Source organism: Paralichthys olivaceus, chromosome 5 (assembly GCF_024713975.1).
Source record: "Paralichthys olivaceus isolate ysfri-2021 chromosome 5, ASM2471397v2, whole genome shotgun sequence".
NCBI lineage: Eukaryota > Metazoa > Chordata > Actinopteri > Pleuronectiformes > Paralichthyidae > Paralichthys > Paralichthys olivaceus.
Genome location: NC_091097.1, coordinates 8,418,624 through 8,438,883, shown reverse-complemented (window position 1 = coordinate 8,438,883; position 20,260 = coordinate 8,418,624). Strand labels below are relative to the sequence as shown.

The 20,260-nt window shown below is 39.9% G+C and overlaps 1 protein-coding gene across 1 annotated transcript; it reads left to right on the top strand.

Moving 5' to 3' along the window:
- The first annotated feature begins 597 nt into the window (after positions 1-597).
- Positions 598-19,253, top strand: kcnh4a (potassium voltage-gated channel, subfamily H (eag-related), member 4a). The gene is made up of 16 exons (XM_020094252.2): positions 598-1,886; positions 7,058-7,291; positions 7,566-7,697; positions 7,858-7,979; positions 9,590-9,842; positions 11,670-11,827; positions 13,213-13,420; positions 14,122-14,316; positions 14,400-14,599; positions 15,183-15,432; positions 15,531-15,745; positions 15,902-15,940; positions 16,888-17,255; positions 17,347-17,426; positions 17,500-17,576; positions 18,102-19,253. The coding sequence occupies exons 1-16, from the start codon at positions 1,811-1,813 to the stop codon at positions 19,020-19,022; spliced, it is 3,528 nt and encodes a 1,175-aa protein (XP_019949811.2). The 5' UTR covers positions 598-1,810; the 3' UTR covers positions 19,023-19,253.
- The last annotated feature ends 1,007 nt before the right edge of the window (positions 19,254-20,260 follow it).

The following is a 20,260-nucleotide window of genomic DNA, read 5'->3' as shown; positions in this document are numbered from 1 at the left end:
CTGCACGAATTAAAAATGTTTCACTAGCATATTTTTTGACCAAGATGAGTGACGAACAATTATATTTGTTATATGTCTATGGATAATTTGCAGGGCTCAATATGTAGCACTTTGGAAACCAGAAAGCCGCATCATCTTGCAACTATTCATTTCTTTCCCCCCCAAGTTATTTCTAAGCAACTCAACACTTCACTCAATTTTCATTCCTGGGTCAACTATCCCTATTGGATGTATTCAGATTTCCTGTTCACTCAGGGACACCAGCTTCTGTTCCTCTTGCCTCTACTTGTGCAAAGTGTGTGGATAATAAAAATAACCATATTTCCTGTCTTCATTCTGACATAAAAAACTGATCCGATCACTGTATCAGTATTCAACACCAACACCTTCTTTGACTTCCTGAGTAATTTCTGTGTGTGGGATTGCTGTTGCCATTGGAGACATTTATCATCGTACTCTTAACCTTAGCAAACACAGATCGTCTACATTATGCACACAAACATACATATATACAGGTCTGTAAGTTACTTATGGGGACATTTCATTAATTTGCCTTTTCTTCAGTTTCACCACTTTATAGTGTTTGTAATTGCAGTGCACACAGAGCGGGGGCAAGCAGCTGTGTGATTAGTCAATCATTTGGCACCTGAAACTGGTCCTCTAATTTGACACATGGTGGAGAAACCACAGAGAAAAAAGAGGGAAACATTAAAGAACAAATGCTGCTCTTACACCACAATTCGTTTCCTGCTTGTGTGGTTTATAAAAGATGATTTCAATCTATTGAATGGATATATGTATATATTGGCCCATATAAAAATACCTTTCAATATTATAAGCCAACATAAGCCATTTTAATTGGCTGTATTGCTTTGTGACCTTTTCATGGATATGAAGGTAGGCAATAATGAAATGTCAGGTCTCACTGGGTTAGTGATTATCCACAGCAGCTTGACTATATGAAGACCCACTATACAAAGAACATGGGTATGTTCTAAAATGCATTGGCTTGTACTATAAAGCAGCAACTATGTGTGTATATAGGGTGCTTGTTCATGTACATGTTGCAAAGACAACGTGATACAGCTTCGGGTGATTCAGATCACCGCCTGATAGATCCTCCATTGTAGCATCTTAGAGCCAGACAGTGAACCATCCGGAGCTGTGACCTCTGACCTCCATGTGTCCATAGAATGGTGAGCAACAAAAACAAAAGCTCAATACAGACACCAAATAAGTGTAATCCTCTTCTTGTCCTCTCATGTTCCAGAATATCCACAACAACCATCTGTAATCTCAAGCATTTTGTAACTGCCAAAACTGATTTCCAGAATAGGCACAGTGGAGAGGCAGAGCGAGAGGAGAGAGATAAAGAAAGTGATTTCTAGCAACTTCTCTTGGGAGTGAGAAGTAGGAGGACTAATATATTGACAGTGTGTGGAAGAGGAAGAGGGAGGGACGGAGAGAGAGAGAGAGGAAGGGGAGTCAGGGATGGCAGGAACCATGGTGAGTGGAGTTAGACTGTCTGAAGAGAAGCTGAGGCTGTGACACTGGGAGCAGAGCCGGGAGCAGAGCCGAGAGCAGAGCGATGTGCAGCTGAACCTGAAAGTTCCTGAATCAATACTGAGAGAGAAGCTTTGAAGAGAAGTCCTGCAACAACAAAAAGATGTCAGTGGTCTCCTTTCAACCGCATAGGATGGAAAGAACACACTGCACTCACACACTCCGATAGAACCTCACAGAAGAGCCACTGTGGTTCTCTTTGGGTAATGCTGACAAACTACTGGAAACTACTGACTCTTAGCCCAAGATGCCTGTGATGAAGGGCCTCCTCGCTCCACAAAACACCTTCCTGGAAAGCATTGCGAACCATTTTGATGGCACGCGTAAGTATATTTTGGATCTTTCTATAATAACTCTTTATTCAGTGACGTTAACAAGAAAATTCTATCTCAGAATGCCTTTCATTACTTGTAAATGTAAACCTTGGACTTCTTTTGGAATACTGTATCACTATGCTGCAATCAGTGTGTCTAACTTTTCTCTGGGGACACCTACATTAAAAAATGAAAACTGTGTTGCTTGCAAATCTTTTCTGAGGATGCAATTCTAACAGTTATGCCTCTATCATCAAGGTAACATAGCTTGTGGTATTTATTTAATCCACTTTAATGTCGTGACTGACACTGAAAAACATTGCTTTCAACAAATGTGTCCAACAGTGGTGACATCCAATTATAATGCTGCGAGTCACGACAGCAAACCAGAGCTTGAAAAGGAGGACAGTGCAAAGCTGAGGAGCTGCTGGTTGAGCCATTGTGTTGCTTGTGAGGATTATTCAACGCTGAAATGTATGCATCACACAGTCGAGGTGCTTCTTGTACTTTGCTGTCTGTGCTAAAGGAAATCCTTCAACAAAACTGTGTATCTAGCGCTCATCATATTCTTTTCAGTGTGAAGCTGTACATAATTCAGGGCTCTGTTGTCACGGCACAGACAGACAATTGTGATATATGTTCGCATTTACCCCGACCCCACCTTTACATTTTCTTTGCCAATCATTTTTTGCTCTTTTGAGTGTAAATGTCGCAGGACAGGTGCAATAACATTGGAGACAAATGCAAATAAGGCTAAGGAGATATTTTGGTGAAAATTGGCTTATTGATGCTACTGAATGTTTGATATCTCAGCGGACACATTATATCTTTAATTTAACAGGTCTTTTGAAAATAATTGATGGGATTGTGGAATTATGTTGATAGTTAGAAAAATAACTTAATAATCTGCAATCAGCAGAAACATTACGGCTGATGACATCGCTTCACTGACAAAATTATACTTTTTTGAACTTTTATTCTTTATTTTATTCCTTTATTTTTTACATTCATTGAGTTCTAACTTAAATGTTGTTTTACACATCTAAAACATTATGTGTTTCAAACCCTGAGACAGAAATTAATATCTTGTCAGTTATTTTAGCTACCACATGGAGACCATAACTAGTGGTGGTTTATAAAGTATTTCATCCCCCTCACATCCTTTTTGCACCTGGAACACATCACCACTCACTTATGCACATGAGTTTGCTGGTGTTTGCTTTCGCATCATTAAAATGCAGAGTGTGGATGTTTATTTTCAAGCTTAGACAATGATGTCCCATCCATTGTGGGCAATTGTTTGGTTGGTTCCTGCTCTGCTAGTCCCATTATTGATCCATAGAGAATTAAAAATCATCAACAGACACTAGAACATAATGTGAAAGACTGTGAATGGGTCAGACTGTCCTTCACATCACACGTTAGCAAATCCACAAGTTCACTGCGATGACACTATCTCCGTCTGGTCCTCCCCCATCACACAGATGCATCCTCCAGTCCCCTTTTTCACATCATCCTGCCCTTTCATACACTCTTTGACCTGCACACACATACACACACAACACCCAGTACCTCAGTATCAGATTTGCAAATGAACCGATTGACTGAGTAGCTGAGTGGGAAGTGAAGCCTCTAACTGACAAGATGTGGCCTTGGAGCACGATTCTAGTCTGAGGACTGCCTCAAATGTGTCTCAGTGGAATCGAAAGCTTTTTCTGTGTGACAGCGTCTCTTTTGAGGACGAGGGGGTAGCTGCTGAAACTCTTATTTCAACTCATGTCTCTGAAGAGATAATAAATACTGTACAAATGCCCCCCGGTTTGACTGTGAACCGAGGCTGGGCTCAGGGGAATGGAGCTGATATTCACATGACCCTGACATGTGAGATGGAAAATTAATTGAGATAAATTATGCAGAGGGGCAATCAAATATCGTCAGGGGTCCTGCTCAGTCATCCTCTTTGAAATCCGAGACATGTCTATTCATATAATCAATCACCACCTTCAAATATAGGTAATTAACGACGAATAATATTTGCATTCTGTAGACATCAGGGTCAAATGAATCATAAATCTAGATATGAAATTGCTTTACTGTCATAATTGTACAGTAGCAGGCATAGAACGCTTTTTTTTCTGTCCACAGTCTCTTCTGCTAATTGCTCGGCTAAGTGTTTGAATAGCACGTTTCTCCTCTTCACACTTCTGTAGTCAATAATTGGCGGATGATCATTGCTTTACAGTGATTGCAATTTAACCTAAAGGAAGCTAATGCATGCAGGTTATCAACAAATAGAGCAGAAGAAGCAATGATAAGAAATTACAATCCTCCTGTAATTACCCACCTCATCTGCGCCTCATTTTCTAATCCTCGACATGAACCTTTCTTGACAAGAAATCACTGGAGTTTCACTGCCAGTCAGACTTCGGTACCTGTCAACGCGACCGAATAATACTTTATTTGTATATATAATCATCTATACCCTTTAAGTTGCTACACTTTTATATGTATTTTCATTATATTCCTACAATTTTTTTATATTTCTAAACCATTTTCCAGAGTTCAGGGAGTGCCAACGCAGCAACTTTCAAACAATAAAGAATCTTGAGTCTCTTGAAGCAGAAGAGTTTGATTCAACCAAGATTTAACTTCTTTCCTGAGGATTACACTTGACAATAATCTGCTTGATTTCCATGGTAAACCTGATGAGTCTGAACAGTTTATATTGAAGATAAATCAGCACAGGGGGCTCAGAGACTGACGAGTTATTTTATCTTTACCGAATCGTCCACTGTATCTGCAGCTATGCCGATCCTTCACTGGATACATCTGTGTTTCAGGGGACACGGTATCTTGGTAACCTCGCAGATGCAAACTGCAGCACTGCCATCTATTCTCTGCAAATTGCTATGGCAACACAAGCATGGAAAGATCTCATTTAGTTTCTTGTGAGATTTACTGTACACATATCAGGAATTATACATCTGCACGTCTCTAATTGCATTTTTTTTTGCCTCAGGAACAATTAAAACACATCAGGTGAGACTATAGCTGCGTGCATCTGAACCAAACATCAGTCTGTGTTTACTCTCTGAGCTTTGGAGGGAGCACAAAGCATCACTTATTAAAACTCGCCACAGCACAGATGTCCAGCATTGTCCTCTCACCTAAAACATCATCATTGTAGTGTTGTGCGGTATGTTTAAACAAATATTTTAGTTTGACATTTGCTTGTGCTCAATGATCAACAGAATGAATAAGTGAAAGGAAACACCGCTCAGTGGACGGGACCTCTCCCTTGTGAAGTGAATTAGTGAGCAAAGGATGGTGAAATCATTATTTCTCTTCACAGTCGACAAGAAGGGGAGTGGACCTGTATCATTTATTATTTTTACACATCACTCTGCAGCACATAAGGAAGTTTAAAAATGGGAAAGAAGATGAACTTTATTTCTCTGCTCTATGCATTCTCTTTTTGATACACAGCAGCTTGTCAAGAGGACCCTGTGGCTCACAATAGAATATGTCTAGCTTCAATAGATAAAATACATGTACATCAATCTGTTCTCTGAACTCTAATAGTTCTCATAGTACATGACAGAGGTAGGTTCTCTCTATTCACATCTCTTACAGCCATCCTCGTGTTGCTTTTTGATTATTCTGTATTATACTGAATTGTACATTATGCCTCAGTTTGAATAAATGCTTTCTTTAAATGCAGGGTTTTATGATTATTCTTTTACCACCTACACATCCTGCCCTAAAATGACTCCTCAGTGTTCCAGGAGTTAGCAATAATATTGACTGTGTTGTTTATTGCCCAAAGGATTTCACTGTTAAGAATTTATATTTAAGAATTAATAGTCTTTACACTGTTGTTCCATTTTTAACTAGTCAGATCTGATACCTGATGGCGCCCAAGTGTCCCCGGTCTTTCTCTCACCTACTTCCCCCTCCCCACTATCCCTCTCTCTTCTCTCCCCTCTTTTCAAACCCCTCTCTCATCTCCTTCCCCCCGTTTTCTTTGCTCACCCAAACCGGTCGAGGCAGATGATCGCCCGCATTGAGTCTGGTTCTGCTAGAGGTTTCTCCCTGTTAATGAGGGAGTTTTTCCTCTCCACAGTCGCCAACGTGCTTGCTCATTGTGGGAACTGTTGGGTTTCTTTATATTTTAATTTTAAGGTCCTGACCTTCTATGCAAAGTGCCTTGAGATAATGTATATTATGATTTGGCGCTATACAAATAAGATTGAATTGAATTGAATTGAATTTGACTGAATGGATTCTTCACCTCCACCCATTAAAATAATTCTTTAGACCTAGAAACTCTCTTGCACTGTTATATAAACACTACACATTAACATTTTAAGTCAACTGCACTCGGAAGCTGTGTTAGAGAGAAAAATGCAATTATTTTATTTATGGTGGGCATTGTGAAAAGAAGCAACCTTAATCTTAAGTATCAGCCTTTTGACTTTCCAAATAATTGTCCAAAACTATTTTCAATATAAAGCTATCACAAATAAATTGTTTTTATAATGAAACTTGTGTAGAACAACTTTTCTTCTGGCATGTGTTTGAATTAGATTGACTTCGAGTTATCCAAATTTTTTAGACAAAACCAAGAAGAGACAAGAGAGGACCAAGAAGAAACAATACAAGACCAAGACAAGACCATGAAGAGGCAAGACAAGACCAAGGACAAGACAAAACCAAGTCAAGACCATGAAGAGACATGACCAAATAGAGACAAGACAACACCAAGAAGAGACAAGACAAGACCAAAAAGAGACAAGACGAGACCAAGGACAAGAAAAAAACAAGTTAAGACCATGAAGAGACAAGACCAAGAGGAGACAAGACAACTCCAAGAAGAGACAGGAGAGGACCAAGACAATACAATGTAGAGGCAAGACAAGAGAAAAAAGAGACAAGACCAAAAAGAGACAAGACAAGACCAAGGACAAGACAAAACCAAGTCGAGACCAAGACGAGACCAAGTCAAGACCAAGACAAGGCCAAGACAAGGACATGTAAAAGATGAACCCAAGACCAAGGAAAAGATAAGACCAGGAATAATTATTAGGCCAAGACCATGAACAAGATCGAAGACAAAACCTTTCCTCAGTTATATAAATCATCCGCTTTACCTCCATCCCTGTTTTATATTTTTCTTGCAGACAGTAACTTTCTACTGGGAAATGCTCAGGGTCGCCATGGTTACCCCATTGTGTACTGCTCTGATGGGTTTTGCGAGCTGACCGGCTTTGTTCGGAGTGAGGTAATGCAGAAAACCTGTACCTGCAGCTTCCTCCACGGGGTTGAGACCAATGAAAGTGCAATCCAACAACTGGACAAAGCTCTGGAGGGACAGCGGGAGTACCAGGGAGAAGTCTGCTTCTACCGGAAAAATGGTGAGGACTCATCTGTTTTACCATGGTCATGCATTCTGAAACACAGACTTTAATTATTCAAAATGTATTCTTAACCTGACCTGAAGAGTGTTTGTTTGTGGTGTTTTCAGTCATGTCCCTGGTCTTCATACAGACGATAAGCAGGGAGTGCAAGAAAAATAGAAAACAATGTTACTCCAGAATCAATAGGAATGCAATCATCATTTTGGGGTATAAACTGTAGATTAAATGTATTTATGGATACGCACATTAATAACTTCTTTAATATTCTTAGGAAACCCATTTTGGTGCCTCCTGGATATTGTTCCAATTAAAAATGAGAAAAGTGAGGTGGTGCTGTTCCTGTTATCCTTCAAAGACGTCACTGAATCGCATGGGAAAAGCTATCACTACGGCCAAGGAGAAGGTGACACCTGGTTTTGTGAAGTTAACAGTCCCATTTTAATTAAGACTACTTCAACTTTTAAATGTTATGCTGCCGCTGCTTGTTTTTTTAATAGTTCAAAGCTAAGTGGAATATTTCTCAATTTACATTTAATCTGTGGCTATTATGGCTTCGCTCATAGGTACGTCAGAGGCTGCTTACCAAAGCAGGAAAAGCAACCAATCTCACTTTTCCCAAGCTCGGGAGAGGGGACGGACCATTCTGCACCACCTCACCAAGAGGGGCAATAGGAAACTGACTGATGTGAGTGCAAACCTTAGCGTCAACATAATTAAGTCTACAATATACATGTCAGTCTCAATATTTCATTGTTCATTCTTACAGAGGGATGTGTGGGTGCTTTTCTTTAAATAGTATTTGCAAATGACCATTAATTCTATAATTGTTTCTAAGGACATGTTGTTTTCATTTAGTTTCCTGATATGCTTTGAAGCCAGGTTTTATTTAATTTACCAAGTACGTAAATACTTTACTTAAAGGTATGGTTGTTAAGTTAAGTTGTTTCTGAAACACTTTTTATCTCATTTTTTGAACTTCTCCCCAAGTCCCAAGGCACCATTAAATAAAGAAAAAAGAAAAAGGTTGTTGTCTATGGCCCTCGCAGGACTATAATAAACACGACAACATGAAATCATTGGCTGGCAGTACTGCCTGAGAGACTGAAGCAGAGACAATAGTCACAAGTTAGCCAGCGAGTCACGGAAAAGTCGGCTTCTAGCAGTTGTCAGACCGTGCATGTTCATGTGTTTTGCGGGCGAGAGGGTCGATGGGTGGGGGGCGGGATGTATCAGTTGCACATTTTCAAAGGGGAGCCTGCTAGTTTTTCCTGGCGTACCAACCCTAGCTTTATATAAAAGTACATTAAATAGAAAACCAAAATGTACTCAAGTAAAAGCAAAGGTGCCACATTAACTTTTCTACTTGAGAAAAGTAAGGAAGTACTTGCTTTTAAATATACTTAAAGTTTGAAAGGTAAAAGTACTGTAGCCTTTTCCCTAATGCAATGGTCTACGTCATTATGGTTGAATCTGCTGCTGCTGCTGCACGTGCACTTGCTCTCGTTAAAAGAGGCGGGATCTAGTGTTTCCTGCCCGCTCTGATTGGATCATTGGACCAATTCTCCTCTAATTATTGACTTCTTTAGAAAATTGAAAAACAAAGTGAACATGTAACACAATCCTTTGCAATTTTTGGTGAATTAAAAGTACACATATTTCCTAATATACGTAGTAAAGTAAAAGGGAAAATTAACTGATATTAATAAAGTAAATGTACTTTGTTAAACCCCATTGTTGGTATATGGTGAGTGTTAACCTCACATTTTTGTTCCATAATTATGTTTTTAATGTTACTAACACAAGACATTCAAAAAGCTCAAACTCTCTTTCACACCACACACACACACTTATTTTATACATCTTTAAACCACTGGTGCCTATAATTTCCTTATTCAAGTATATTCAAAATTGATTACAAATCTTCTAAGATTAATGAAAATAGATAATCACTGGCTGCTTTACCAGCCTCCCTCAGTGCTTCGTGCTGAGCTTATTACTGTATCTAGACACTGCCTCAAAAGGCACTGCGGGGAAAATTTATTTTCTCATCCTGTTTCATTTTCAGATTTGGTTTCATTTATCCAAAGGATTCATTATTTCTCGGGGTTTAAGGTGGCCATAAACATAATGCTGGGACTTCAGGTTCTTGAGCCTGAGTTCATCAAACAAGCTTCCTCTCTCCAACTGAGACCACTCCATTCCCACCACAACAGGATGTCAATGAGAGCCAGATTATACATTTTGACCTAATGACTTCCACCTTCCACAGATTTAATTTTCCTTTGGTCCTTTCAGAGTGTGTTCCAGAAGCCGTCTCTACCTGAGTACAAAGTTGCGGCCGTGAAGAAGTCACGTTTCATCCTGCTGCACTATAGCATCTCCAAGGCCCTGTGGGATTGGCTCATTCTACTGGCGACCTTCTACGTTGCTGTCACTGTGCCTTACGACGTCTGCTTTGCCAGTCACGACGAGGGCAGCGACCATCACTCGCTCGGCAATCACAGCACTAAAGGCAGTGACATAGCCGTGGAGGTGCTCTTCATACTTGGTAATGATGCATTTATATTTGATAAAACTATTGCAATCATCAGTTTTTGGTCCTTGAAAATAATATCATTAATTTTAAATATTTTTTGACAAAATTCAAACTTCCAATAAACAAGCACGTAACTCCTGATACATGGCAATTGTAGTCTAAATTCTTTCACTGGGATAATTGGTAGATTGAACCACTATATTTGATCTTTTACAGTGATCACATGCTGTGTACGAGCAGACCTTTGTGGTAAAGCATCTTGAGCGGCATTATGAAGCGATAACAATGCCGTGTTTAAATCAAGAACTGTATTTTCCAGTGCAGCTGCAGTGGTTACCCTGGCAATAGCTTCCACATGAACCCCCTACCTTTCCTCGCCCACTCAGGGCGTCTCTGTTGCCCCAGGTTACGAATCATAATGAGATTTCTCTCACTTTGTTCCACCTTTCCTCTAAAGGAAGTGTGATAGCACATCTGTTGTGAGGTTCTCTGACTTCTCTCTCTCTCTCTCCCTCTCTCACACTCTCTCTCTCTCTCTCAACACGTTTGGGGACAGACAGACAGTCAGTGATAAATGTTTTCAAAATTAGCTCACCTGGTATCACATGCTGGCACTCACTCTTTCATTTACTTACTTTTTGTGAAAGTGAATAATTTTCCTGCAAATCTCATTGGAGATATCAAATATAAAATGGCAATCTAACATTGGAATATGCTTCCAGCTGAGTTTACAGACTTTCACTCTTTTCCCTGTGGAGTAAAAAAAAAGATTTTTAGGAATAAGTCATGCCAACATTAATCTGATTCAGATTTTTAATTGTGTTGAATTTGTCCTAAATTTTGAATGAATGTGCTGGTATATGTCGATGTGTTATCATAGATTTGTTTGTATAACTGTTTGTGTGATAGAGTCTTTGATGGTGTTGTATGTAAATCAATGCTTTTGTATATGGTGCGTTTTAGATTTAGTGTGTATCTGCCCAAGGGCTGCAGATGGAAATTAGCTGAGAGATAAATCAGGGATAAATGATCTCTTCTCATTTTGAGACTAATGTTTTTGTGTGTATTGTCCTTGTTTGATTAAATCAAGTAAAAAAAAAAGTTTTTAAATTTAAGCATTGCTCAATATTAAAGGCCTGTCCCTGAACCAGTTTCATTTAAACACTCTCTCCATTGAGCCTTGCTGCAAGAAATAAATCTCTCCAAGTAAAAATATAGTGCCAAGCATGTATCATGTAAATTACCATAGTATTGCAATTCTCCTTATACTAATTTGCACAAACAGGTAAAAAGAAATTTCCATAATGTCAACCCTCAATCAACTGTGTTGTCTAGTCATTAATGTCGAGCTGGTATAGACTTGCCTTAGCTGTTAACAGCGCAATAGTGTTTCTCCTGGGTCTCCCTTTATTCTTTGTTCTCAAATTATGAAAACTTGTAAAACAGACTATACTGCAATATTAAAACTAATTTTAACAGTTTAGTATTAACATTTTATATTGTTTATGGATGGAGTGGTTTAAAATATGTACAGGGCCCCCTTTTATTAATAGTCTTACTAAACCCAACAATTATCCATCCAAGTATAATATTATGTTTAGTTGTGGTACAATCTAAACACTGAGAGTGTAATTGTTTAGAGATTTTATGTTAAATAAACCCAGAGAGGAAAAAAACAGTTATTAGTTCCAGAGTTCTTTCATCAAAGTTTCACATCTCAAACGTGCTGTGAAAAGATCGTCCACGAACATGCCAATGTCCATTTTTTGATAAATGTGTCTTACAATCCTGAATTTATAATTTTTTTATGTATTACTTTGTGCTTCTGTTGACCCTCAGATATTATCCTGAATTTCCGCACCACTTACGTGAGTCAGTCAGGTCAGGTGGTGTACGACGCCCGATCCATCTACCTCCATTACTGCACCACCTGGTTCTTCGTGGATCTGATTGCAGCTTTGCCCTTCGACCTCCTCTATGCTTTCAACATCACTGTGGTAAGATGAGCGGCACCACTGTCTGCCCCCAGGTTTTATAACTTTCTGTCTCTTTAAATGCACAAACTTTAAGACTAGCGTTGTTTTTGTGTCGTTCCTTCAGAGCAGTGGACTGGAGGTGATTATCCACATTCACTTCACTGAGCTTTCCCGCTTTAGTTTTATCCTCTAAGAGGAACACTGGTACTTCCTGTGGATTAGTCCTACTTTGCCAGAGGCCTCAGCTGACTCATAAAGACATCTCTCTGACTCTGGTTGAAAAAAACTAATGCTATTATTTACAATAAACTAGACTCACATAGATGCTATTGAAAGATACCAAATTTTAGTTAGATGTGAGGTTGGGTCACACCATATGTTATATTAATAAATACTGAAAAACGTTGCCTATTTCAACAGTGAGATGTATTAATGCCATTAAGATGGTAACATTGACTTGGTTTCTATTCATTTTTCATTAAATCCCATGTGAGCATCCTTCAATCCTACTTTAAGAAGTTAGACTATCTTGCTTCATATGTTCTAGTATAAGTACATGGAATTTATGGAAAGCATTTAAGTAAAGGAAGGAGCGAGGGTGATAAATAAGTCAATAAGTAACTTAACACTTCCCCAGTTTAAATGGTATTATCAAGCTGGTCATTTGCACATTTTTTCCTTTACGGTGTGGTTGCCCCCCATGGTAGCAACCTGGAAGAAATGCCTGCTTGATGACAGGTTGATCAGCCCTCCTGCAAGCAGTCATGCCTCCCAGCTCTCCCTAATAGCACAACAAAAATTCAAAAGACCTCTATGAGAACAATAACCCGATAATCCAGAACTTCTTAAAAGTTTGGTGTATGGTGTTGTCTATAATGAAAGCCCCAAATTTGTATCTGGATACTGTTTTCCACTCAGTTTCCAAAACATAAAGAGTGAAGGGTATAATTTATATAATATATAATTTTAAGAGATTTCTGTATTAATGACCATCTCTGCAGCACAAGTTTCCACTTCCGTCTGCTAATTTTTTCAGTTTTCTTCAACTCCGACATTTTTAGGGCCTCATGTCCCAAACGTATGGATCTTAAGACTATATTGAACCATATACTAAAGGCACTGTTTCTTCGAAATTGAAATATTCTATTATCAAATTAATTCAGAAAAAGGTGGGAAGTAAAACACCTGCTATGGAATGTAGAAATCTTTTTTTGAAAATATTCACATTAGTTCTATGAATGCCAAGCATGCTTTTATACAGTTTAGCATTCAGACTGCAAATGTGTCCTAAAAGACTGCAGAAGATATTCAAAGATATTCAACCCCCCTGTGTGATCAATAGATCAAGGGACTTTGATTAATCTGATCCAGCTTATATTTCCTGTTTTCCCTCTCCTCAACTTTAGACCTCGCTTGTGCATTTGTTGAAGACGGTCCGTCTGCTGCGCCTGCTGCGCCTCTTGCAGAAATTGGATCGCTACTCTCAGTACAGCGCCGTGGTCCTGACCCTGCTCATGTCTGTGTTTGCTCTGCTGGCTCACTGGATGGCTTGTGTCTGGTACGTCATCGGACGCAAAGAGATAGAGAGTAGTGACCCCGTTACCTGGGACATAGGTAAGCGCATGTGTATGTTTGTGTTTGATAGGTCTCACAAAAAAATATTCAAGAGTGTAATGTTGTTCCTCACTTGTCTGGCATTGCACAACCTTTTTTAATGCCTCCCCAGTGGGCTAGTTCTGCACAGCTCTTGTCATGCTTGAATGCCTGAAAGCTGCAGCATCATTTCAACAACTAGCTTGTCCACGCAGAGGAAGTAAAGGTCACTGAGTAATACCATTACATCACCAGGATGAGTTATAAAACTTCACATTATATCACCTACCGAAGGAGAGATGGTCATCTGTTGAAGCAGATTTCTAAAACACAAACATTTAGTTTCCATTCAATTTTTCTATTGTAGTGGCACATTTTTCATAACTCTCACTGAGGGTTAAAGGCAGAGGATCTCGCAACCAATTAAAATGAATTCATTGATTAATTGATTGAAATCATAACATACAAAATTTCAAGGCTCTCTACATAGTAAGGTTGAGACCCTAAAATGATGGAGAAAAAAAAAATCTCTGCCATCTGCCTCGACCAGTTGGGGTGAGCAGAGGAAAATGGAGGAGAGAAGGGAGAAGTGGGTGAAAAAGAGGGGAGAGAAGAGAGGGAGTTGCAATATGAAAGTACAACCTTCATATTAAACTGTCAGAATAGTCACCTATTCACCTTAGTCACCTAAGATCCAACAATGTTCTGACCTCATCCACCAGGCTGGCTTCAGGAGTTAGGAAAGCGTCTGGAGACCCCATACGTCAACAGCACCATGGGTGGTCCCTCCATGCCGAGTGCCTATATCGCCTCGCTCTACTTCACCCTCAGCAGCCTCACAAGTGTCGGTTTTGGCAACGTGTGTGCCAATACGGATGCCGAGAAAGTCTTCTCCATCTGCATCATGCTCATGGGTGGTGGGTTCACAGAAAAAATTCACCAAATTAATTTAATGTTCTGAGAACACCAAAACGTCAGCCGCTCTCTCTCCCACCTGCAGCCCTGATGCATGCAGTGGTCTTCGGCAATGTGACAGCCATCATCCAGCGCATGTACTCGCGGCGCTCGCTCTACCACACCCGAATGAAGGATCTGAAGGACTTCATCCGTGTGCATCGGTTACCTCAGCAGCTGAAGCAGAGGATGCTGGAGTACTTTCAGGCCACCTGGTCAGTCAACAATGGCATCAACGCCAATGAGGTGAGTGACAGAAAGTAGCAGTGTAGTGTGGTTTAAACAAATATTTTGGCCCAAATAGGAAGTTTAATAACTTTTTGAATAAGTAACTTAACTCTATATGAGCTGATGACTGCGTGGGCTGCAGTAATGTCTTTTTGTGTGGGTGCTAGAATCTTGAAATGTGGGTCATCTCAAAAATTCTCTGGAGTCTTATTCCATTTTCTAAAGTTGATGACACATCAGTAACAATAGCAGCACCAATCTAGGAGAAGTACCCTGTAATTACAAGGGTAGGAGTTGATATATAGATAGTACTCATTAACGCCCTCGCTATCGCCATCTGTAGGTAATTTATTCACTGTTGAAGGTAGCAGACACTGTGACTGGTTTCTGAGAACTTGTTGGTTTTAACACCTCATGTCTGTTTTTACTTAGCGGCTTGACACATCCCACGAGTGCATCAAACCACTATGGTTTTTGTTTTGGTGCATGGGCTTAGGGGCATTGGAAGTATTCAAGTATTCAGTGGACCTGTTGGACTGTCAGAAGCATTGCAAAGGTGTATACAGACTTGACACATTCTTTTTCCTGTGTTGTGTTTCAGTTGCTGCATGACTTCCCAGACGAGCTGCGAGCTGACATCGCCATGCATCTTAACAAAGACATCCTGCAGCTGCCTGTGTTTGAGCGAGCAAGCAGAGGGTGTCTGCGCTCCCTTTCCCTGCACATCAAGACCTCCTTCTGTGCACCAGGAGAATACCTCATCCGCCACGGAGATGCCCTACAAGCCAACTATTTCGTCTGCTCGGGTTCCCTGGAGGTTCTGAAAGACGGCATGGTCATAGCCATTCTGGGTCAGTGTGCAAGCAAACTTGGGATATATCCTCTGTTGCTTGTTTTTGCTTCTTTGGCTTTGTTGTATCTCCTTCGCTTAACCCCACAATCTCTGTAGGCAAAGGTGACCTTATCGGGGCTGATCTCCCGGAACGTGACCAGGTGATCAAGACAAATGCAGATGTGAAGGCACTGACCTACTGCGACTTGCAGTACATCAGTGTCAAGGCTTTGATGGAGGTCCTCAGGCTGTACCCAGAGTACGGCAGCCGCTTCAGCTCTGACATCCACCACAACCTCACCTACAATTTGAGAGAGGGCAGCAAAACTGATGTAAGACATCTGATGTTTTGTGGAGAATACTGCATAGAGAGACAGAATTCAATTTTATAGTTCCTGCTCTACTGAAAAATGCCTTTGGCTACTTTACTACTAAATATAGAATATAAAGGTGTAATTAATTGTTATTTTTATTATTTATATCTCCAGGGAGTAGCAAGGTTCCCATGGACACCCAGATTGTCTCAGGTATGTGTTCCTCACTAAGCTTATTATTTCAGCTTTGATCTGATCCTGTTACATCTGGCAGTCAGTTTCAGTACGAACTGTGTTCACATCATAAGACATCGGTCTGCTTCACTGAAAACCTGTTATGGTTAATATTGAAAACAGCACACAGCTGAGATAAAAGAGAAAAAAGCAAATGAAAGACACAGCACAGAGGCCACAGGTACATGAGCTATACTGGCAACATATAGAACTAAAAGGAAGGGCATAAGCTAACTAAAGGATTCTACAAGAGGAAATCAAGTCTGTGTGACGCTTGAAGACCCTAGTTTATGATAAAAGGAAAAGACGTCTTTGCAACCTTTGTTACCTCTGGAGGTTATGTTTTCACGTTGGTTTGTTTGTTTGTTGGTTGGTTTGTTTGTTTATAAGATTACGCAACACTACAGGACCAATTTCCACAAAACTTAGTGAAAGCACTGATTTTTTCAAAGAATAATTAGTGGATCTTGATGGGAAAAAATCTGACATGTAAGGAGACTATTAATGAGTGGGCAATTGGTGCCGAACCAAATAAGAATTTGGATCTAGTGAACTTGAATGTAGTTTCATTAGGGGACTGTTGGGCCTTGGCAGAGTTCTGCTGTACCCAGTGACTTTCTTGTTAATTTAGTTTTTTGTGCACACTTCATTATGCACCAGGTATGAGACATCTTACTGTTGCCCCCAGTGAGATTGTTTTTCAGAAATTTAACATTGCGGGGTAACTTGAATTCTGATATAAAGAGAATAGAGATGAAAGGTAATATCTGCTAATTTACACTAGAGATTCATTTTGTCAACAGTAAATGTGATGCCATACTTTATGTTGAAGCCCTGGTGGTACAGTGACATGATGGTTGTGTTACCCATGAAAAAACTGACTCCAGGAGCTTCAAATCATTTCCACAACTTCCCCCTCTCTTCAGAGTCATGTATCTGTGGACCACAAGCTACCGTTTATCATTGAGGCAGATGATGCAGAACACGAGGATGGTATGAGACACTCTCAGCAGAGAATAGTGCCTCTGCTGCAGGGAATGGGCAGCCCCGTCCATCAGCCCTGTCTCAGCACCATGTTGGGGGAGGAGCTCCGCCACATTAACGCACTCCACCTCTGTCGGTCACCCATCCAAGGCAGCAGAGGCAGCCCCTCTCCTCAGGCATACAAAGAGAGAGAGGAGCTCTCTTTCTCTCCCTTGCCAAGTCTTACCACTGACACAGACTCGAACCATCGGCCTGCCCAGCTGCTAATGCCATCCTTACCTTGTGTTAGTCCACTGGACCTTAGCCCCAGGTAACCTGGCCATCCTGCTACATCCAAATATAAATCAATATTCAGTTTGCATCTATTCAAAGTGATTTAACATTGATTTGTGTCTGTTCAGGGTCGTGGATGGAATTGAGGACAATAGTTTCGCATTTCAGTTTAATGTTGAGCAGAGTGAAGCCAAGACGAATGTAACAGGTAAAGTCTTGAAAAGTGAACTACACACTATGATATTTAATATAAGTACAAACTCATTTTTTTGCTTTTTCAGACCGGTTACAAGCGAGTGCTAACCTGCTTCTGGAAACAGAGGAAGTGAGACAAAACATAAGCAAGCTGAATAAAGAGGTAAGCTCAAAATTAGACAAACATGATTACATGAAAACAGAAAAACTTACATTATCTTGTATGCACTTCATCAACACATTCATTTTTTAGATTACAAAATTTTTACTGTATAAAATATATGTTGCTTCTTCACATCTGATAATGCACAGTATTAACAGACCCTGCTCTTTTGAAATTCATCACCTCCACCAAGGATGTTTTGTTATCACTCCTGCCCATTTGTCTGTTTGTAAGCAAGACATTTGGTGGGAGGATGTGGTATAAAGGAAGAACTCATCCTGCGTCCAGGATTTTTTTTCCCACTTTAATGTTGCATTTTTCAAAATTGTTGTTGATTTCTTAGAGAATAATACATGGATCCTAATGAAAAATCTGGCATGTTTATAGTGGACTGTATGTTCTCAACAACTAGACTTTTATCTTTTCCTTTCAGGTATATCTCTGTTTTTATCTTTGATAAACTACATAAAAACATTAAACTTCACATATGCCCCAAGACAACTTTCTATTACTTCTGCTTTTTAGGTGAATAACTTGAACCAAGATGTCTCCAGCCTCGCCAAGGAGCTCCATGACATAATGAATTACCTACAGTCTCATATGGCCATGCTCCATTACACCTCTCCAGGCTCTTCACACTCCTGTGGAATACAGATGGCTCCCAGTCCTAATGTTACTGCTTCCAGTGAGTGGCAGCCCCACATCCCTTTAAACATTGCCACTGGACTGCACCTCCATCATGAAGCAATTAGTCACCCTACCAGCAGCGTGTGGGGCTGCACTGGGATGGCCTCCCAGGCTAGAAGTCCCACCTTGCTGCACTCATCGAGCCGCATGCCATCCTGTCTACACTTGTGCTGCTCTGACAGAGAAGCGGCCTCAGCTCACAGGCTGCAGAGCCAGTGTAGCCCCTTCCAAACCTCCAGAACAACTCCAAACTCTCCTTACATGAACCACTCACATGGCCAAAGATGTCCGTCCCTGTTGGGCCTCAGCTCTGCCTTCAGTAGCTTCCCGGTGGTTTGTCAGGCCCCACATGCGGCCTACAATGCCTCTGTTCCCACAATGAGCAACACTCTTCCCATATGTTCCCCAGTAAATTCTGGCTACACCCATCCTTCTCTGGGTGTTCAAACAGCCTCTGACCCTACACATAATCAGACCAGGTCCCAGACACCCATCCATTCCTCTATCACCCCCACCAGTCAGCCTCAGTATCACACTGCCTTCAGCTCTCTCAACCCCTCAGGAGTCCACACATCAATATGCACAGGGCACATCCTGAGCTCTGTCAATAGTCCCAGACAAAATGACCCAGTAGGATCCGTCCACCACACACAGCAGGACATTGCATGTTCTCTGCTGAACCAGGTAGCCGACAGGGGTTCCAGAGCTTCACTGTATCAAGAGAGGACAGACAATGTAGAAACCTATGACAGCGAATGAGTACTCCTACTCTAGAAGTTCAACCACCTCTCTTAGACATGGAGGGAATACAAAACCGACACTGATGACGCCAGTATCTTGTTGTGTTTTTGTGTGACAATGATAACTTTATTTTACATTTTGGTGTGAAGTTCCCATTTGTTGAATACTCTAGGCCCACATGCATGAACAACTGTTGAAAGTCTCAACTGAATAAAACATTTTCTTAATGGTTTTTACCATAATAACATTTTTTGTGAATTTTGGTTGTGCATTCATATTATCAGATACACTGCAAGACATTAGCATGTGTACATGTACAGTTAATATTTCCACTACTGTTAAGATAATTTTACCAATAGAGTATCTGGGTCTGTCAAGCAAGCTATGGGTATGCAGCACCACCCAGTGGTGACAAGTGGTTACAAAATGAAAGGCTGATAATTCACTCTGAACACAGAGGAACAACCCTGATTAACTTTTTACTACATTGCATTTAATTATTATTATTATTATTGTTATTATTATTATGATTATTATTATTATTATTATTATCATTATTATTATAGTTATTATAATTATTATAATTATTATTCAGCATCCTTGGGAACAAACATGTCCCCTCATCTCCACTAAAACTTTTATACATATTATTTTATTTTTAACTTTCAATTATCTGATTTTAATCAATATCAGTCCTGAGTCATTTTCAGTAGTTTAACCCTTTTAATGCCAGTTTTTAAAATGATGCGTCTGTCTTTGTTTGTTACCTGCCTAGGGCCGACAGATGTAAATAAGCATTCTAGCTTGAATCTGGCATGTTTACATGTGGTGTTTTAAAACTGCTAAGCATGCTATGTCACTATAAAATAATTAAATAAAATGTAATACCACAATAAAAAAAAACACACCATTATTTTCTATGATGATCGGAATTTATTATGGTTAACAAAACCTTACATAAGCCATTGATTGGCGGCAGCACTGACTTTTATGCATTATCAGTTTTTGTGTAGTGCCAAATTAGAGAAATAATACTCTACTGTTACCATGTTAGGGAGAAAACCTGCTAAAAAACATTTTATTTATGAATATTGTTTGACTTTTAATGATTTATTTTTTCCAAACAAACAACTGTCTTGATCATAAGTACCAAATATTCATTGATTTTTAGAACTGTACCTTTTAAAAAATTTGTTTGCATAATTCAGGCTTTTTCATATGGAAAAGAACATGAACAGCATTAATACTTTTGAATG